Source organism: Photinus pyralis, unplaced genomic scaffold (genome assembly GCF_008802855.1).
Source record: "Photinus pyralis isolate 1611_PpyrPB1 unplaced genomic scaffold, Ppyr1.3 Ppyr1.4_LG6, whole genome shotgun sequence".
NCBI lineage: Eukaryota > Metazoa > Arthropoda > Insecta > Coleoptera > Lampyridae > Photinus > Photinus pyralis.
The window spans coordinates 10,749,729-10,769,069 of NW_022170663.1; the positions used below are offsets into that span (position 1 = coordinate 10,749,729).

Sequence of the window (19,341 nt, forward strand, 5' to 3'; positions counted from 1 at the left end):
CGTCCGCTCGTTTTGCGACGCTACTAGTTCTTTATCTTAAGAGCTATTGTTCTACTTTTTCGCTATTTGGTTCGTTATGGTGTCGAGTCTTGTACCAAGGAAGGAATTTTTTCTGTACCGCTTACAAAAAAAGTTATTGTAAAAAAAACAAAAACCGTTTTTTACATGTTCCATAATTTTACACTTTTGCCGTTTATTAACGATCCTAGAGATCGTTTATAATTTTGCATTGCTATCTGTCGCCTGCCGGTTGGTCTCTCCGTCTGTTCCTTTGTATGTCTGTCCATCTATCTGTCCGTGTGAACGATAACTTTTGTTTAGAAATGTTCGATCGCTTTTACATCTCCGTTAGTTATGAACTGAATTGCATGAAATTCAATATGGGCATAGATTTAGCCATATAATACGCAATGCCAAAAGTTTAATCGAATCGATTCAAAATTCACAGTGCCCTTTTCGCATCTCGACCATTTATAAACCGAATTGCAAACTTTTTTACTTATAAAAGTATTTGAATGAAATTTGATACATAGGCACTTGGAATAAAGGAAAATCAAACGCCAATTTCAAAATTTGGTTTTGCGCATGCGCAGTGCCAACTTTTTTATTTATGGAAGAATTTAAACGAAATTTGATACATAGGCACTTCGAATAAAGGAAAATCAAACGCCAATTTCAAAATTTGGTTTTGCGCATGCGCAGTGCCAACTTTTTTATTTATGGAAGAATTTAAACGAAATTTGATACATAGGCACTTGGGATAAAGGAAAATCAAACGCCAATTTCAAAATTTGGTTTTGCGCATGCGCAGTGCCAACTTTTTTATTTATGGAAGAATTTAAACGAAATTTGATACATAGGCACTTCGAATAAAGGAAAATCAAACGCCAATTTCAAAATTTGGTTTTGCGCATGCGCAGTGCCAACTTTTTTATTTATGGAAGAATTTAAACGAAATTTGATACATAGGCACTTGGGATAAAGGAAAATCAAACGCCAATTTCAAAATTTGGTTTTGCGCATGCGCAGTGCCAACTTTTTTATTTATGGAAGAATTTAAACGAAATTTGATACATAGGCACTTGGGATAAAGGAAAATCAAACGCCAATTTCAAAATTTGGTTTTGCGCATGCGCAGTGCCAACTTTTTTATTTATGGAAGAATTTAAATGAAATGTGATACATAGGCACTTGGAATAAAGGAAAATCTAGCGCCAGTTTCAAAATTTTATTTTGCGCATGCGCAGTGCCAACTTTTTTATCTATGGAACTATTTAAGTGAAATGTGATACTTAGGCGCTTGGAACAAAGGAAAATCTAACATTAGTTTTAAAATTTAGGTTTGCGCATGCGCAGTTCCAACTTTCTTATTTAGAAAAGCATTGAAATGAAATTCTTCTCATAAACTGAAATTGAAGTAGCACGTCAACAATGGATTGCCCATGTGCAACGCTATCTTTTATATTTGTGGCCGGATTTTAACGATTTTAACAGAAGTTGCATCTTACAAATGGGAAATGAATGCAAGTGGAAATGCGCTTTATGTAAATCGTTTACGATTACTTTTTAACTTGTTATAAATTCCTTCGCGAAATAAATAAAAATTCAACTATTGCTTATAAAGTCATTTTTAACTGAGTGTATGGTATAAGTTTGTCGGTCGAGTCGAGGAACAGCCTGTATATAGCTACTTTAAGTATTCATTTACAAAATGTAAAATCAAATCATAAGTTCATCTAAAAATTGCCTACTATAATTAAGCATAACATGGCAATGAAGTATAAGTAATAGGAGCGGAAGACTGTAAACTATTAGCATATCTCGTTTTTTGTAGGTATCACAAAAAGTAACTAGAAATATACAGGGCGTCTGGTTCAACATTCTAAATTTGGAACAATTTCAAGAAGCTTATGACTCCGATTGGGATTTTAATAATTTAAATGTAATAATGATACTATTATTAGGTATGGTTTTTATTAAAGCCAGATTATCTCAAATTCCTGCGTGACCAGGACCATGGCATATTCCCGTGTTTTTCTCTATCCTAAAAGCTCTACTTTCGATTAATCGCAAATAGCTTCTAACGTATCATTATTCAATTCACATAAATTCAACTTAAAAAGTTAATTAAAGTGATGCCTACTGCACGCACCTATATAAGCGCGCGGTTTAATTACATTAAAATGATACTTACTCGTTAATGATGGTCAGTAAATGTTTCGCGTTAAGTTCCCACATCATCCACCTTTTAACAATAATTACTAACTCATAGGTGTAACTAGAAAAAAAAACGATTTAATTCGCGCACTGCAATTATCGTAATGAAGAATAGGTGCGCGCCGTTTCGCAGTTTACCGGTCGACTAATTTGCTTTCATTAACGTAACCGATTTATAGAAACTCTCTGATAGATTATGTGCACTTGAAATTTTGTATTATATTTTTATCACGTGATTCTCGCCACTAGGAAAATCCTTGGTTGAGTAGAGAAATGGTAGGTAATCAGATAGCCGTTGCCGCATTCTCCGTCAGGTGATTTCGTCTTGTTACACTTTCACACTGATCGTTATGACACGTTCCCGTATAGGGGAGTGTATCGGTACCGTAAACATGAATGTTCAAATCTTAATTATTGATTATCTCCAAGTGTAATCGAGATTTTGGACCAAAGGTTGCGATAATCGATTGGGACACTACTCCAAATGGAGTTCTATCAAGGTAAACGTCAGAGTACGGACGTATTTAATTTATTTTTTAATTAACAATTCGCGCTACGTAATTCGGATATTAATATGGAGATTAGTGTGAACGGACAAATCTAAACGTCCATGGAAATTGAAACCAAATTTTAATAATAAAATTAATTCAAAATTTATCGGTAACATTTGGGGTTATAAAGTGCAGTTCGCACATGCACATGGGCGGTAAAATAGAAATTTAACTCCCTCTGGGGTTCAGGATATTTGTCTTATATTAGAGCAAATGGAGTGCAGTTTTAATATTATTTACATAGTTTTGTATTCAAGGATAATTCCATAAATATCTTCTACCTAAAAATGCATTAAAACGTAAATCTTTCACTTGAAACCTTCGGCACGTTTAGCACGATTGAAGGAAAATTCGCCCCCCCCCCCCACAAGTATTCACCGTCGAAATATTTTCCCTTGGAATATTCTCGCGTGGAGAATTCGCCACCGCCGGAGTACTCTGTCGCTATGAACTCGGAATGGTAGGAAATTTACGTTGAAGAAAGTTTGACCTTATTGAAACTCCTCTTCCTTTGTTAATATTTTTTACAATGTATTGTTCTTTTGTTTACTTATTTAACGAATATTAATAATAATAAAATTTTAACAAATGGAAGTAAAATGTAATCAAGATATAAATTTTACAAAAAATTTTGACAGTACTTTATATTTGACAGATAACTGACATTAGAACTTTTGGTGAAGATACAATGTGACGGTTACTTTTGTCGAAGTGTCGGCCTAGGGATTTTGGTCACGTATGATTTTTGCCCGTAGTATGATTATTGGTTTGCTTTGTCTTCTTGAGATTTCGGAATTTGCACGATTCGAGATCTTTCTGGAGCGGCAAGATGGCGATTTTGTCATTTGGTTGATACTTGCTGGAAATTGGTTAAAAATGGGGACATCCGTCTGGTTTGGCTTGCAGAAAGCAGATTGTGGATTGTCTCTGTTTGGATGCCGTTTGACGGGAAGTTGACCTATTTCTACATCGATATTGTAGATTTTGGGACCATGCGGTAATTTTTTTGGTTTGCAGCGGTTCTTATTCCTAGAGGATTCTTCGGAAGGGGTTTATATCATACCGTACCGCATGAGGATTTAAACGTTGGGACCAGTATTTGCATTTGTTTTTATTGGCGAATAGATCTGCAGAAAAAAAAGGAAAGCCGATTGCTTTTCAATTTCAATCTCAATCTCAATCTCAATTTCAATTTCGATTAACACTTTAAAAGTTTTGTTTAGCTTTTGAATATCTGGTGGAAGTGCATTATACAGCTTGATACAGGCGCAGGCCCATTTCTCGAAATGGCAAAATAATTCAAGATTTCTCATGCATATTAACAAACTGATAAAGAGGAGATATTTTAATCAGCTCTAACCGGAAAAACACTATCTTCATTACAGTTCTTTACCGGGAAATGTTACGTTCGGTTATTAACATTAACAGTAATTAATTTTAATATTTTCATAGAACTTTATTTGTCCTATAATCAATTATGATTTATTAAACTTTTGGTATTATTAGTCGTACTTAGTAATTATTCAAGAGGGCCGATAGATAATTTTTTCTTTTTCTTTTTTTGTTTGTTTGATTTTTTTTGTTATTGGTTTCGGTAGTTTAAGTACTGTTATCAATATTACTAGACATAATTTTTACTTTTGATTTATTGCACTCTATTGTACTCTGGCAAGTTGCAAAATGTTGTTTTTGCTCTGAAATTGGAAAGGTTATGTCTTTCTGTTGAGTAAATAAAGGATTATTATTAATATTATTATGGTCGGTGTTTCTTGTGAGAACTCAGGTGTAGCCTGGTTAACTAATCGCATGGATTAAAATCAAGTAACGATTAGTGTAAAGAGACGTATACGAGACGTATTTCAAAAATCTTCCAAAATATTTTTAAATCAACCGCAAATAATTAGCATTTACGAAAAAGTACCTTAGTAGCATCATAAATAAATATAAGGAACTAAAGGGGACCCAAGATAAATCCTTGAGGCACCCCAGAGGATGCAATAAAAATTCAGATTTAAGTCGATTTGATAAGGACGACGTAAAGAGGAAGTTAAGAGAATCACTGAACAAAAATTCCTTATCTTATCAATAATTAATTTGTTGTCGATAGTAGTAGTGAGCCTTGCGAAAGTCTGTGTATAATTACATCAACTTGCCCTTGATCATCTAGTACTCGACTTGCATTTAGTAAAATAAATAAGATTAGGCAGTTGCTGCGGATATAGAGCGTTGGTCGTTCGAAATATACTTTGTAACCGTGGGAAAATAAAGGCATTGGTCTGGTCCTCATCGAAGTCAATAATTCTTCCTAAAGAGATCACGTGGTTTTGCAATTTTTGAAAAATAGAGAGTAAACCAACCGTGTAAAATAACTGGCTAGGTCCACAAACCGATCCGATTCAATGGTTTAGAGATAGGACTATACTTTCACATTTGCCGGATTTGACTGTCCAAAATTGTCACTGTTCAAGTAGATGTCCTATAAATACGTAATATTTTTGTGTAGGTACATTTATCAAAACGAATTTGTAATTTGAGTAGAAAAATTACACAAGTGTTCAACAATCGTTTTTGTAGCAACGATTATATCATCGAAATATATTAGGACCTCGTTTCCCATGACTAAATATTTGATTATATATCTTTGGAAAACCCCTGGGGCCATTAGCCAACCCAAAGGGCATTCTCAAGTACTCGAATTTAAACAATGCGTACTTAATAGATTGTTCAGAAACTGGGACAGGATGAAAACCATTTCGTAACTCTAAGAGTGAACTGGGTCTAATTATTTGCTTTCTTAGAGAATCACTCTTTACTTATCCTTATCACTCATTGACAAACGTCTAGCTCTAACTGAAATATAGGCTGATTGCGTTTGAGCACAATGTTCATTTCAAAATTCGCAATCGGTTTCCTGTTGAAATCCTTAGCGTATAACTCGCTCATTAGTTCACTTTCTACTGTCTCTTGAAGATGTCCACTTAGGAGTTAAGAGTTATTAAACGAAGAAAAGGCAAAAGTTTAGTTTTAACCGAAACGCATACTTAAACTGAAATTATTGCAGACCTGAGTGCAAGAAATGAAAAGAAGAAAAAAATCATAGAGCAATAGGTACTGTAACGGAAACGCTCCAGACATGACGTCGCCTTTGGCGCTCTGGAATTTTCTAGACGCGCGATAGTGGGGATCTTTGCAGCGTGTCTGGTAATTGCGCGAATGTTCTGGACTTACATTGCTTGCGTGTATAAATGGTTGCGGACCGAACATCGCGGCAGTCTACTACCGAACGAGTACGGACGAAACATCGAGCGCGGAAATATAAATTGCGAAGTGTGTGTGATATAAATAATCGATATAAATTGTACGGTTTTTATAGTGTTTTAGTTTTGTTTAATAAATATTGATATAAATCGAACCCGAATTTATAAATCACGTTACAGTACGAATGGTTTAACAAATTCCGAAGAACAAAAAACAAGTATAAATTGTGCACAACTCTTGTTGAGATAAAACGCATTTTTTAACCGAAATAGTTTTTGTTTTGACATCACCAATGGATATATTTCTTGCAGACGTCTCAATCGCCCTTTGTGAGTACCCTCTTCCGACAATCAGTTCTTGAGGTATAAGGGCATATACCCGATCAGGATAAGAGGTCGAGGAGGGGGGCTATGGTCGGTAGAAATTAATTCCTTTCGTTGAGACCTTTCATTAGAGTACTATGAAGGATAAAACTAGCTCCACTTCCCCCTCTCCCCCTCCACCTCGTACTTTGATAAGAGGACAGAAAGAAGGGCAGTAGTTGATAGAAAACGGTTCCTTTCGTTGAGACCTTTAATTAGAATAGAATGAGAGATAATAGTTATTTATATAACAAGAGCGCGAAGTTCAATTTCGCGCATTGAGACTGAAGGTATTTTGACGAGGCGAAGCCGAGCCAAAATATCAGTCAAATGTGCGAAATAACTTCGCGCTAGCGTTATATACAATATTTTTTCTACAACTGAACCGATTGTTAATTAAATTTGCTGTTTAAGTTCAACTTTGTCACGTGCGCGAAATACTTTTTTTCACTGTTGACGATTTCGCGCACGTTGTCAATAGCAACCTTACTTATTAATTAACCGTTTAAAAATCTAGTACTTCGCGTTTCGAAATCCGTCAGAAAATGACAGGTTTTTTTGACAGTTGTAGAAAAAATTAATTTTTAACCCCCCTCCTCCTCCTAACCCCCTCAGACCACGTTGCTCACTAATCTCGAAAAAGAGTCGCACGGGAAAATTATAGTTTGTACAAACCAATTTATTTCGATGAGACCTTTCATTAGACCATGAAGGGTAGAACATGCCCCCCCCCCCCCCCTGCTCATTTCCTAAATATTAACTTTGCACCACTAAAGGCATGCGTTTGCAACATCTGAGACCAATTGGTTGTCGTATGTAAAACTTATGGAATAGGCTACCTACTGTAAAAAATTGCAGGACTCTAGGACCATTCCCCTAGAAGTAGGGGTAGAAGTGGGTCCGGACCGGACCGGACGGACGGATGCAACAACAGCATCTCAGGAAATAATTCGTGGGGGGCCCCCTTTTAGACAGCGAAATTTCATGGCCGTCTGGCACACCTTCAAGGTATAGGCTACCTACTGCAAAAAATTCCAGGACTCTACGACCATTCCCCTAGAAGTAGTTCAAAACGGTGGAAGTGGGTCCGGACAGACGGACGGAGGAACGAACGGACGGAAATAAACCGCTTTACTTAGTTTTTAAGCAAGTACACTCGAGATCTGTACTGTGCAGCTTAACGCAACAGCATGGATAGCAACTTAAAAGGGGCCATTTATTCAGATATCAGTGAGCACTTGATCATTATTTTTCAAATTTTGCACGCAACGCGTACGTCAATGGTTTCAAATTTTTTCACCACTGAGATACGTTAAGGGTACACTGTTTCGACATTCCCACTTACTTGCAATTTTGTATTGCAAAACATAGTAGGTACTCAAATTGTGTTATCATATCATAAAAACGTTTCCGTTCCATTATACGATTTGGGAAATATTACAGATCAAACAAATTACAAGTCAACAACCTATACGAGTTGAATTCCAACAGTGTTTTAGCAATTTTCCTCAAACTGTTCAGCAACGTATCCGGGTAAACATAAAAATGTTGCAATGAATACAGTCGATTTATTTACAGGGTGGTTCAAATTCGTAGCTCACTATTGCGAGATTGCGAGATACAGTGTAGGTTAAATGGCGGCAAAGTTGTACGTTTTTGTGACTAAAAAAACGCATTTGAAGTTTTTGAAAAATCTTTAAGAATGAGTGAGATATCACCGAAGAACCGAATATATCAAATTTATATTATATACAGGGTGACAATTTGAAAACTTACCACCCCTCATATCTTAGTAAATAAACGAGATATTTAAAAAAATCAAAATCCGTTTCGGTAATTCGGAGGGGGAATAACAATGACATAGTTGGCGACGCACCCCCTCCAACCCCCTGCGCCCCAGCCACCCCAACTTTTAAATCTTAAATAGTGACCCCCATGTGTGATACGTCGTTGGAAAGCTCTGAAAAAATGCTTTCCAACCATACCAAATAGCATTACATTTAGGTTAGTAATTATCTTGCAAATCAAAAAATAAACATGGAAAATCGTATTTAACTTTACTTTTGGACAAATTAGCTGAAATAGGGTGCTCTAAACTACTAGTCACGTTTATTAAACATATCACCAGTAATAGAATGATTTTCTCTGATTCTCTTAAAAAGGAGTTTAGACTCAGTCACAAAGGAGTTCCACAAGGTGGTGTTTTGAGCCCATTGCTGTATTTAATCTATGTAAGGGATATTACTGAGGGCGTTCCTAAAACTGTAACTATATCTCAATTCGTCGACGACATTGTAATGTACTGTAGTTATGGAAATGTTGAAAAGTCTAAATCCCTTGTTCAAAAAGCAGTTAATATCACAAATGCAAATTTAGGTAAAATCGGTTTGGGATTTGAACCTGACAAAACTGCCTTTCTTCACATAAATAGTAAAAGAATTAAACCTGGCGAAACAGTCCTAAATCTGTGTGGCAAGGACATTGTCTCGTGTGAGTCAATCAGATTTCTTGGCATTGTTATTGATTATAAACTCAGTTTTATACCACACCTAAACTCAGTTGTAGCAAAATGTGCTACTAGATCCAACATTCTAAAATTTCTGTGTGGCGTCAAATGGGGTTCTCATCCAAGCACTCTATTAATCTTATATAAAAGTTTTGTTCGTTCTATTATTGACTACTGTAGTTTTGTTTATTTCCCGACAGCCACTATTCATGTTGAAAAATTGGAAAAAGTCCAAATTGCTTGCCTAAGGACTCCCTTAGGCCTCAGGAGAACAACCCCAAATATTGTCGTACTTGCGGAATCCAAACTGCAGTCAATTCAAGAACGCTCAAAAAGTTTGGGTAAATGCTATTTCACCAAAATTCTGTCCAATTCTATCTTACCTTCCTTTCAAACTATCCAGTCCATTATTCACAATAAAAATGGCAATAGAAACACAATTAAATTAAATGAGAAACCTAATCTCTTAAAACAGTGCATACTGGATGTTACTGATCTTAATATAAAAGCGCACAAGAACTATAACATTTATTGTTTTGATTACAATGTCCTTAAAACAAGCCTAAATGTTAATTACGACCTAGGCAAGCACATGAAAATAGCTAAAGATCCAAATACAATCTTAAATGCGTTTCTCAGGGAAAACAACTCCCACGTAGTGTTCACAGATGGCAGTAAAACAAATGACCAAAGCAGTCATGTAGGTTCTGCTTGCTTTTATGTCAATACAAATAAGAAATCTGGTCAAGCCCTACCAAAAGATACGTCAATTTTTACTGCAGAATGTTTTGCCATTGGAAAAGCTTTAGAATCAGTTAGAAATAGTCAAGTTGCCAATTTCGCGATAGTATCTGACTCTCTAAGTGCGCTCCAATGTCTAGGATCAGCCAAAGTTAGTATAAATTTAAATTTTTATATTCTCAAAATAAAATACGAATATAACAAAATTATGGCAAAAAATCCAAGCAAGAATATAGTCTTCGTATGGTGTCCATCTCATATTGGCATATTGGGAAATGAGGCTGTCGATGAATTAGCAAAATCTTACACAAGTAAAACCCCTACTCCTAACTTTATAATTCCTTTCACCGATTTTTCGCAGAAAATTAAAAAAACTTCATATATTAATACTAATGATTACTGCTTAGAACAATCCATCTATAAAGGTTTCAAATATTTCAAACTTTTTTACAATGACTCGCCTAAAACTTGGTTCCACAAATCTAGAGTAAATCGTAATATTACAGTATCAATAATTAGATGCAGAGCGGATCACTACAATCTCGCTACCTCATTGTTCAGGGTCAATATCGTAGATGATCCAATATGTGCTGCGTGCGGTGATTATAATGAGGACCTAAATCATGTTTTATGGCAATGTGATATTTACAACGATCAAAGATTAAATTTAATTAAGAATATTTGCAGAGGAAAGACGTTATTACCGCTACACGTACACTACCTATTGTTTTATCCCAACTCTACTGCTTGTGAGCACATTGTTAAATTCTTAGATGCGATCGGTCGACCAATTTAGTTATATATCTACTAAGGAAATAATATGTAAATATTATTCTATGTATATGTAGTTTATCTTTAATAAAGGATAGCTGATATAAGGCTCCTACAAGCCTTGAAAAGCTTAAATAAAAAAAAAAAAAAAAAACTTGAACTTCCAAAGCCGACTTGACAGCAACTCATTTTTGATCGCCAGTTATAATCTATTCTCAAACTCTTGTCGAACCTTTTCAAATGTTGGTTTTGCAATATTTCGACATTCTTGAATTATTCTCTGTCTTAGTTCGTCTAATGTTCGCCGGTTGCGTTTTAAATACGACAGATTTCAAATGTATCATATTAGTTTATTTTTTGATTTGCACGATAATTACTAACCTAAATGTAATGCTATTTGGTATGGTTGGAAAGCATTTTTTCAGAGCTTTCCAACACATGGGGGTCACTATTTAAGATTTAAAAGTTGGGGTGGCTGGGGCGCAGGGGGTTGGAGGGGATGCGTCGCCAACTATCTCATTGTGATTCCCCCTCCGAATTACCGAAACGGATTTTGATTTTTTTAAATATCTCGTTTATTTACTAAGATATGGGGGGTGGTAAGTTTTCAAATTGTCACCCTGTATATCAAGTTATAGTTTGTACAAACCAATTTATTTCGATGAGACCTTTCACACCATGAAGGGTAGAACATGTGTTCCCCCCTCCCCCCCAATTTTCCAAAGGTTAACTTGGCACCACTAAAGGCGTATGCAAAATCTGAGACCAATCGGTTGTCGCATGTAAAAGTTATGCACGTTTTACTTTAAAAAACAGCATATCGGGAAATAATTGTGGGTCCGGACGGACGGACGAACGGACAAAACGCAAACAATAGCACTTTTTTTTAATTCTTAAAAAATGCGCTAAAATGGAGATGTATTCATGTTGATAATATTTAATCATAGAATGTCCCTTGAAATTAACCTGCAAAGGGGATTTTAAAAAGAATTACGTGACAATGCTGCTCAGCCAGATCCGCACATTATCAGGTTGTTGCGCAGCGTTTATTTTTCCTCAAATCTACAGAAAATCATCCCAGTTTAGATTTCATTGGGTTTGATTAGTTGAAAGTAAGCTGTTTGGTAGAATAAATTCGAATGCTAGATGAGCGTAGTTTTCAGAAATTAAGGTGGTGGGCATTAAATTGTCCAGAGATAGCCGTGGGGCAATATGCGTTGGACTGTGCGAGCGCCGCGTTGAGCGTTCAAAAAAATGTTGTCGGCGACCTGCAAATTACAGCAGGGCGATATTATTTATTTTGTCATTCTGTTTTTCCACCCGCACGTTAGTAAGAGAGGTATGGCATTGGGATAAAAACTAACCCCTCCCCCCTTTTTTTACGGAAATACACGTTTTGAAGCACTTACTAGGAATTCGGTCGGTCAAAAGTGTCAAAAGTAACAAAAAACTGTAGGTACATTTTTGACGGTTTTCAATATTATGCCTAAACTACTGCATGGAATTTTCCATAACCAATGATTAAGATGGCGTTTACAAAAAGTGCAAAAGTTTCCTTGCGATTTCCTCAATAACTTTGTTTCGAGGTAAAAAAATAAACTTTTGTTAACGACCGATGGTTGCTGAGGGTTTAAGCTTGTGAATGAAGTTAAATTTGATAACAAATTATTATCAGTGTGTGATAAAAATGAAAGATATATATTTTATATGGGAGTTTTTTAACAACTTATTTCCTAAATAACGGCGAAAGTGCAGGAATTAGCTAAATAATTTTTGTTTCATGCAAATGTCAGAACATTATATATTTGCATGAATGTTATTTCAACCAAAAATTTGTACCCAGAGGGCAGTTATTGTGGAAACAAATTTCCAATTTTTCAATGTAAACGCCAAAAAAGGAAAGAAAAGAAATATTGTTTTCAAAATTTCGAAAGTCAAAAATCGAAATTCTTCTTCTCTTTGAATAAACATAAAATACGCGTATATTAATGTGACTAATACCGAAAATGAATCAAAAACAGTAACAGAGTTGAATAATGTATAAGGAAAGCAATAGATGAAACTAGTTCTGAGAAAAAAAGAAAGAAGAAAACAACAGGCAGTCAACAGAGGTAAAACGTGCAACGGTAACCCGCTAGGTACTTTAAATTTTTCGAATTTCATCTACGCGTAAAACTGCATAGGTACCGCTTCATAGGGAAAGTAACCGCAAGTACGGGTACAAGACGCTAAAAATGTGTGGGCTACGCGATAGTGGAGACGAGGCGCGATGGTTTCGGTTTTTCGAACTAGCTACAGGTAAGATAAAAATAGAAGTTTGGGATTAGTTTAAAACGCTACGGAAGGTATCGAAGAGCTGCGGGCGGGCGCGATCCTGCCTGCTACGGTGGGTTCTTCTCAGAGTTTCTGCTCGGCAACATAAGTAGCGAGGTAAAAGTAGAAAGGGGGCGCAATAGCGTATGGGTCGTCTGCTAGAAGTGCGGTTATGAACATAGCGAAATTATTCAAAAGTGAGGGTACAGACATTTCTACGAGATAGTTGAATTGCGGAAGAATCAAAGTAAATCCGATTATAAAAACTTAAAAAGTTAGTGCAATCGCGGTGAATGGATTGTAAAGACGTTTAAGAAAGTTTGCCACGAACTTGGGATAGTTCGCATCCAATCGGAATAATAATTATCATTTAATTTAAAATAAATAAACAAATTATAGGAACTAAATCCGGGGAGTGGACGAACGTAGCGGCAGTCGGCGGAACGAACAAACGGACGGACGAACGGACCCGAGCGCTTCCCATAAAATGGCCTCGCACCTGGTCGAGGTCGGAGGTAGCAGCGGTCTAGGGAGTCGGTCTCGGAAGCGTCGGGTACACTTAACCGGAGTGAACTCCGGGAATCGGATGGGTTCAGGAAATGGCGGTGGTCACTTCGGAAAAATTAAGACAAAATTACCTACGGTAAACCCCAAGCAAGAATGAAAGCAACAAAACACAAATCGACGGAAAAGTAAATGCAGGAAATGCAATATTCCTCACTTATAATGAGTAAAACGGAATATAACAAAACAAGTACAAATTGTGCACAACCCTTGTGCAGGTAAAGCGCACAACACACACCCCTACTTAATTTCTTCCATAAATAAGAAAGTTGGCACTGCACACCCTACACAAAACCAAATTTGGAAAATGGCTACATTTGCTTTTATTCCAAGTGGCTATGTATCAAATTTCATTCAAATCCTTACCTAAATAAGAAAGTTGGCACTGCGCATGCGCAATACGAAATTTCGAAACTGGTGTTAAATTTTCTTTTATTCCAAGTGACTATGTATCAAATTTTATTTAAATGCCCAATGGTTATATTTCTTCCAAACGTCCCATTTTTTTTTAATTCTTAAAAAATGCGCTAAAAACACTTACCTTGCAATTAACGGAGCAGTACAAAAAAAATTCGCTGAACGCTAATTCTAATTAATATGGTGCGGTAACATAATTCAAAAGTAAACATGAAACGGTACGGATGCAAAGAAACGTAACTTTCGAAAGTGCAAAAGCAAAAAATCCTCCCTAACAACGGCTTTACCTCATATAAAACTCGGCTCTTGTAGGGAGGGATAACGTAGGAAATTCCAAATCTGTCGGCATGTCGCGTCGTTGCGATAACTCTCAAAAATTAAAACTTCAACGGAAAAATATGGGATTATGCTCATAATTTTTCTGAATTAAGAGAGGTTTATTTGGCACTAAGCACGCCCCAATCGAATGAAATATATTTAGCTACTGTTATTTTCACTCACTTAATTGGCCGTATCCAAATTTCCAGAATCCGTATTCCAGTTAAGTTTAAAAATTATTAAGTTTTAAATCTTCTACAGCAACGATTGCAAAACGGATAAATTTACTAAGAAACTTCCGTGCGTTTTTGATGTAAGACAAACAATTAAACAAAATGAAAACACACGAAGCTCACTCCTCGTCTCATAAAGCAAATAAGTAAATTTCAAAAACTACGGTTTCTTAGTAACTAAGCGCCCAACTGAAAACGGCTCAAGATACCGGATGTTCAGCAAAGCTAGTCGACTCCACAAATATACGGTGTGGTTATAACTTCGGGTATGATCTTCAAGGCGGAAAACGAATGGTACGTTACAACTTAATTGTTACCCGGCTGTGCCGACTTGAAGGAAGTTTGATGTGCGAGATTCATAGTAGGGGAGCTAACACGAAATCCACTGAACGAGAATGATCAAAATTTTAACCGATGGTGTTCCATTTTGCCCTATCAGAGTATGCTAAAATCGATCGTCTGCCGCCTCAGGTCATATGACTTAAGGCGCTGCGGGTACTTCTTGCGGTAGCAATTCTGAAAAGTTGTTTTTCGAGAAAATAAGTTATACACCAAATGAAAACGTTGATAATAGCTCTTAAAAAAATGTTTAAAAAAATCGCGCACATTTGATAACTCCGTAAAAAAACAATTCTTAGTCGGTTTTTCACGAACTTTCTACGGATATAACTAGGTTACGGTGGGACGAATGAAGCTGATTTTTTTTACAGACTCATGATAGGTACTACTAATGACTTAACGGTGTTTCGTTTTTAAATTTTGTCTCTAATTACAAGATTATCTTATTAGATTAACATTATAAGATATCTTATAATTAGAGAAAAAATTTAAAAAAGAAACACTCTCATAGTCATTGGCTGTACCTATCATTAGTCTGTAAAAAAAATCAGCTTCATTCTTCCAACCGTAACCTAGTTATATCCGTACAAAGTTCGTGAAAAACCGACTAAGAATTGTTTTTTTACGGAGTTATCAAATGCGCGGGATTTTTTTAAATATTTTTTTAAGAGCTATTATCAACGTTTTCATTTGGTATATAACTTATTTTTTCGAAAAACAACCTTTCAGAATTGGTACCACAAGAAGTACCTGCAGCGCCTTAAGTCGTATGACCTGAGGCGGCAGACGATCGATTTTAGCATACTCTGATAGGGCAAAATGGAACACCATCGGTTAAAATTTTGATCATTCTCGTTCAGTGGATTTCGTGCTAGCTCCCCTACTATCAAGCGTACTGAAACTGACACAAAAACACACGCTGACAGATGCACTTGTGCTTTGATGACCAAATCTGGTTTGTTGCGTTTGAAAACCAAATTTGGTGGGTGTCAGCGAACTTTTACTACTTCACTCGACGATATATTAATTTAAATCTTTTAGTAAGATTGGTTATTTTCTTCCGCACACAGTACTGACAAATTAGGATTTCACATATACAGACTGACTGCCCGTAAAGAAAAATCCACGTCGCAACGGAAAAATCAAAGAAAAAACCTCGTCTTCTCATTATCTCTAGTATTTAAGGAAGCACCACTTCCACCATAAAGTAAATTCTTTTTTTATGAATTTTCAAATAAACCGCCAATCACTACAGAACGCGCCAAAATTTCCCCACTTTCGCCGACATAAAACGCGCAATTCTTCGTAACACCTGCATCTCCTCGTATTAGCGAAAGAATACGTGCCTTAAATTTTGCCTAACATTAACGGTCGATTCTCACTTGTGCTGCACCCAGCTCGGCGACGCGACGCGATGCCGTGCTGCAAAGTTCCTCGTCGGAGCAAGTGAGAATCGACCTTAAAACTCTTTATCGAAACGATCAGATGTAACCTTGACAGATGTGTATTATTTCTAACACCTTATATAATTTGAATGCATAGCGGTAAAATTTAAACAAGAATTACGCATTTACTAACAGTTCTAAAAGGAAAAGAAAATACAGAAATACAAATTCAAATGAAACGAACCAACTTTGCGCTTATTTCGTAAGTAATCCCCCAGGTTAACTTAATAAATTGAAATTATCCCACATATAGGATGGCGCAACCTTATTGAAGGTGCTGACACCAAAATACGTGGCGTAGTTTACACAACAATACCTACTGATCTATTGTGGTTTGGCAATCTAGCCAGATTTATTTCTTTTTTAAAATTACAGATAAAAATTGCTGCATGTTCATGGGGGGGGGGGGGGCAAAATTAAAATGTTGCCGGTACTCACAAAGCTCATACTCAAATTAGCTTTACGTAAATGCAAAAAAAGCATAACGACATGTGAGCAACTCTTTGTATCTGAATGTGCAAAATCAAGTTGCAAATTTAAGTGAGTTGTTGGCAGTGAAGATATTGACCGGTGGACATTGAAGAAAGGGGAATCGCACCGCTTTGTATTATCAATTCATTGTAATATGTCACACGAATTATCGTTAGAAATTTTTCTGCATAGGTTTTTGTCAATACTAACACATTCTAGAGTCTAGACCATGGTATTTAATTTGGGTGTTTTACATCCGGGGTGGTTACTTTGTCTTGTCATTTAGTAAGATTTTCGTGATTTTGAAAATAATTTTAATCAATGGTCATAGATATTTACGCTGCGTTTTGGATACTGTAGTGCAACGCAGGTAGATTAGACATGCGGTTCCACTATCAACATTGCTATTACTAGAACGTAAATTTATCGAATAACGAACGACCTTATATACTCTTGATAAAAGTGTGGGTAACACAGTTTTACATTGCCGCAAAGAACGTAAAATGTCGCATTGTCTTAAAATGAAGAACGGTGTTTTCGAGGCAATAAACGCGGTGCTTAGAAAGAGCGAGGATACTTCGAATCTAAAAGAAGAGGTGAGAGGTTACGATTGGAATAAGGGTATCAATTATGGCCGCTTGTTGGAAACGTATGCAAACACCGGATTTCAAGCCACTAATTTTGGTCTGGCAGTCAACGAAATAAACAAAATGATTGAATGCCGCCAGCAGCCAACGCCGGCACAGAACGGCGTCAACGGTACGGATCACTGGTCCCCAAAAAACAACTGCACGATTTTCTTGGGATACACCTCCAATATAATTTCTTGTGGCCTACGCGAAACCATCAAATTTCTCGTCCAGCACAAGATGGTAGGTACCTCCTAATTATGGTCATCTAATATTTCACTCATTGCAGATCGATTGCATTGTGACCACCGCGGGCGGTGTGGAAGAAGATATTATAAAGTGTTTGGCACCTACTTACTTGGGTGACTTTCACCTAGACGGAAATGCACTCAGAGACAAAGCGATAAACCGAATCGGAAACCTACTAGCACCAAACGACAACTACTGTAAGTTTCAAGATTGGATCATGCCACTTTTGGATCAGCTACTACAAGAGCAACGAACCGATGGTGCTCTTTGGTCACCGAGCAAAATTGTAAAACGAATGGGCGAGAAGGTCAATGACGAAGAGAGCGTCTGCTATTGGGCGGCAAAAAATGACATTCCAGTATTTTGCCCAGCGCTCACCGACGGCAGCATTGGAGACATGATATTCTTCCATTCTTTGAACTCGCCGGGACTGATCGTCGATATTGCGTCGGGTAATTCGCAACGGTGAATACTGAATGATATCTGATCGATTTTAGATGTTCGGCGTTTGGATCTGATGGCAATTAAGGCTTACAATAGCGGCATGATAATTGTCGGCGGTGGTCTAGTAAAGCACCACATTTGCAATGCCAACTTAATGGTAGGTTAATTTGTTGCGGATCGCCATTAATTGTGCTTTTAGCGAAACGGAGCCGAGTACGTCGTTTACTTGAACACCGCTTCGGAATTTGATGGAAGCGACGCGGGTGCCCGGCCCGATGAAGCCAAATCCTGGGGTAAAATTAAGCAGTCGGCAACACCGGTTAAAATTTTTGCCGAGGCCACGCTCGTGTTCCCATTACTTGTCGGGGAGACATTCGCCAAACATTATTTCGCTAATAAGGCGAAGAATGGTTTTTAGTTCAATAATCTAGTCGCTAGTAATGAATACAAAATAAGTATAGGTATGTGGTTATTAAATTTACCCAAAATGGGCAAAGTCGTTATTAGAAAATTATGTCAGAGTTATGCAATCTATTTGTAATAGTTTGTGGTGGTATTATACTGTTAATGTTATGTGCATTAAACAATAAAGTAATAAGTAAACGCGCTTTTAAACGTATATTTGCGGAAACATAAAACCATCTAATTCTAATAACAAAGTAACTATAAAGCGTTTGAAGGGCCTCATCTGCACTTTTCTGCTTTTGGGTAATTTTTTAGGATGTCTATATTCACGATGAAAATGATCAAGAAGCAGCACCTTAAAACTGAAGACCTAGGTACAGTCTTATACATAATATGGGCGAACAGAACAAATGCGGAAATGTATATATTATATACCGCGGACTGAAGTAGTTACTTTTAACCCGAGGTAAAAGTTTATGGCCCGACCAAAGGGAGGCCATTTAATTACCTGGGATTAAGGACCACGTACTTTCAGTCCGCAAGTTATATAGTTATTTATGTATTAAGGGCATAATAGTGATGTTTATATTCTCGAGGGCGACGAGTTAAAAAGCTCGAGGGCCTACGGCCCGAGAGCTTTTTAGTCGCCCGAGAGTATAAACATCAGTTTATGCCCGTGGTACATACACAATTTTATGTTTTACAAATAGTTTTCTTCGTCAAAATTCGTTTACAAAATAATTCATTAAGTTTGATCGAGTATGCGTGGTTCGAATTTGTTAATGTGATTGAAACCATCCAAACGTCAAACGTAATTTTAAATAATTCAATTCATCGTGAATGGGGAGGAAGTTCCAGAAACTATACGAAATAAGGCCAATCTTGTGATTTAGTAGGTATTGACAATTAATAATTGACGTTTCTAATTTTCAATGACCTGCAAATATTTGTTAGTTTTGTCATTAAGTATGAATGAGTTACTATGGTGATACTTAATGCCCTAGGGCATAAAGTGGTACTTTATGCCCGCGTATCACAGATATAAAATGTGCTATGATAGGTTAGTAAGACATAAAATTTTGTATGTACCACGGGCATAAACTGATGT

General features: G+C 36.7%; 1 protein-coding gene across 2 annotated transcripts in view; it reads left to right on the forward strand.

Annotated features, from left to right (window-relative positions):
• Positions 1-16,874: 16,874 nt before the first annotated feature.
• The window catches only part of LOC116174138 (probable deoxyhypusine synthase), an 8,534-nt gene continuing 6,067 nt past the window's right edge, over positions 16,875-19,341 (forward strand). Inside the window, exons 1-4 of one of the 2 annotated variants that reach the window (XM_031491960.1) lie at positions 16,875-17,378; positions 17,425-17,836; positions 17,882-17,985; positions 18,028-18,279. In XM_031491960.1, the coding sequence (XP_031347820.1) occupies positions 17,010-17,378; positions 17,425-17,836; positions 17,882-17,985; positions 18,028-18,246 (1,104 nt within the window). In that variant the 5' untranslated portion in view covers positions 16,875-17,009 and the 3' untranslated portion in view covers positions 18,247-18,279. Of the gene's footprint in view, positions 17,379-17,424; positions 17,837-17,881; positions 17,986-18,027; positions 18,432-19,341 lie in introns of those variants that run through there. The other variant, XM_031491959.1, reaches the window with a different exon arrangement.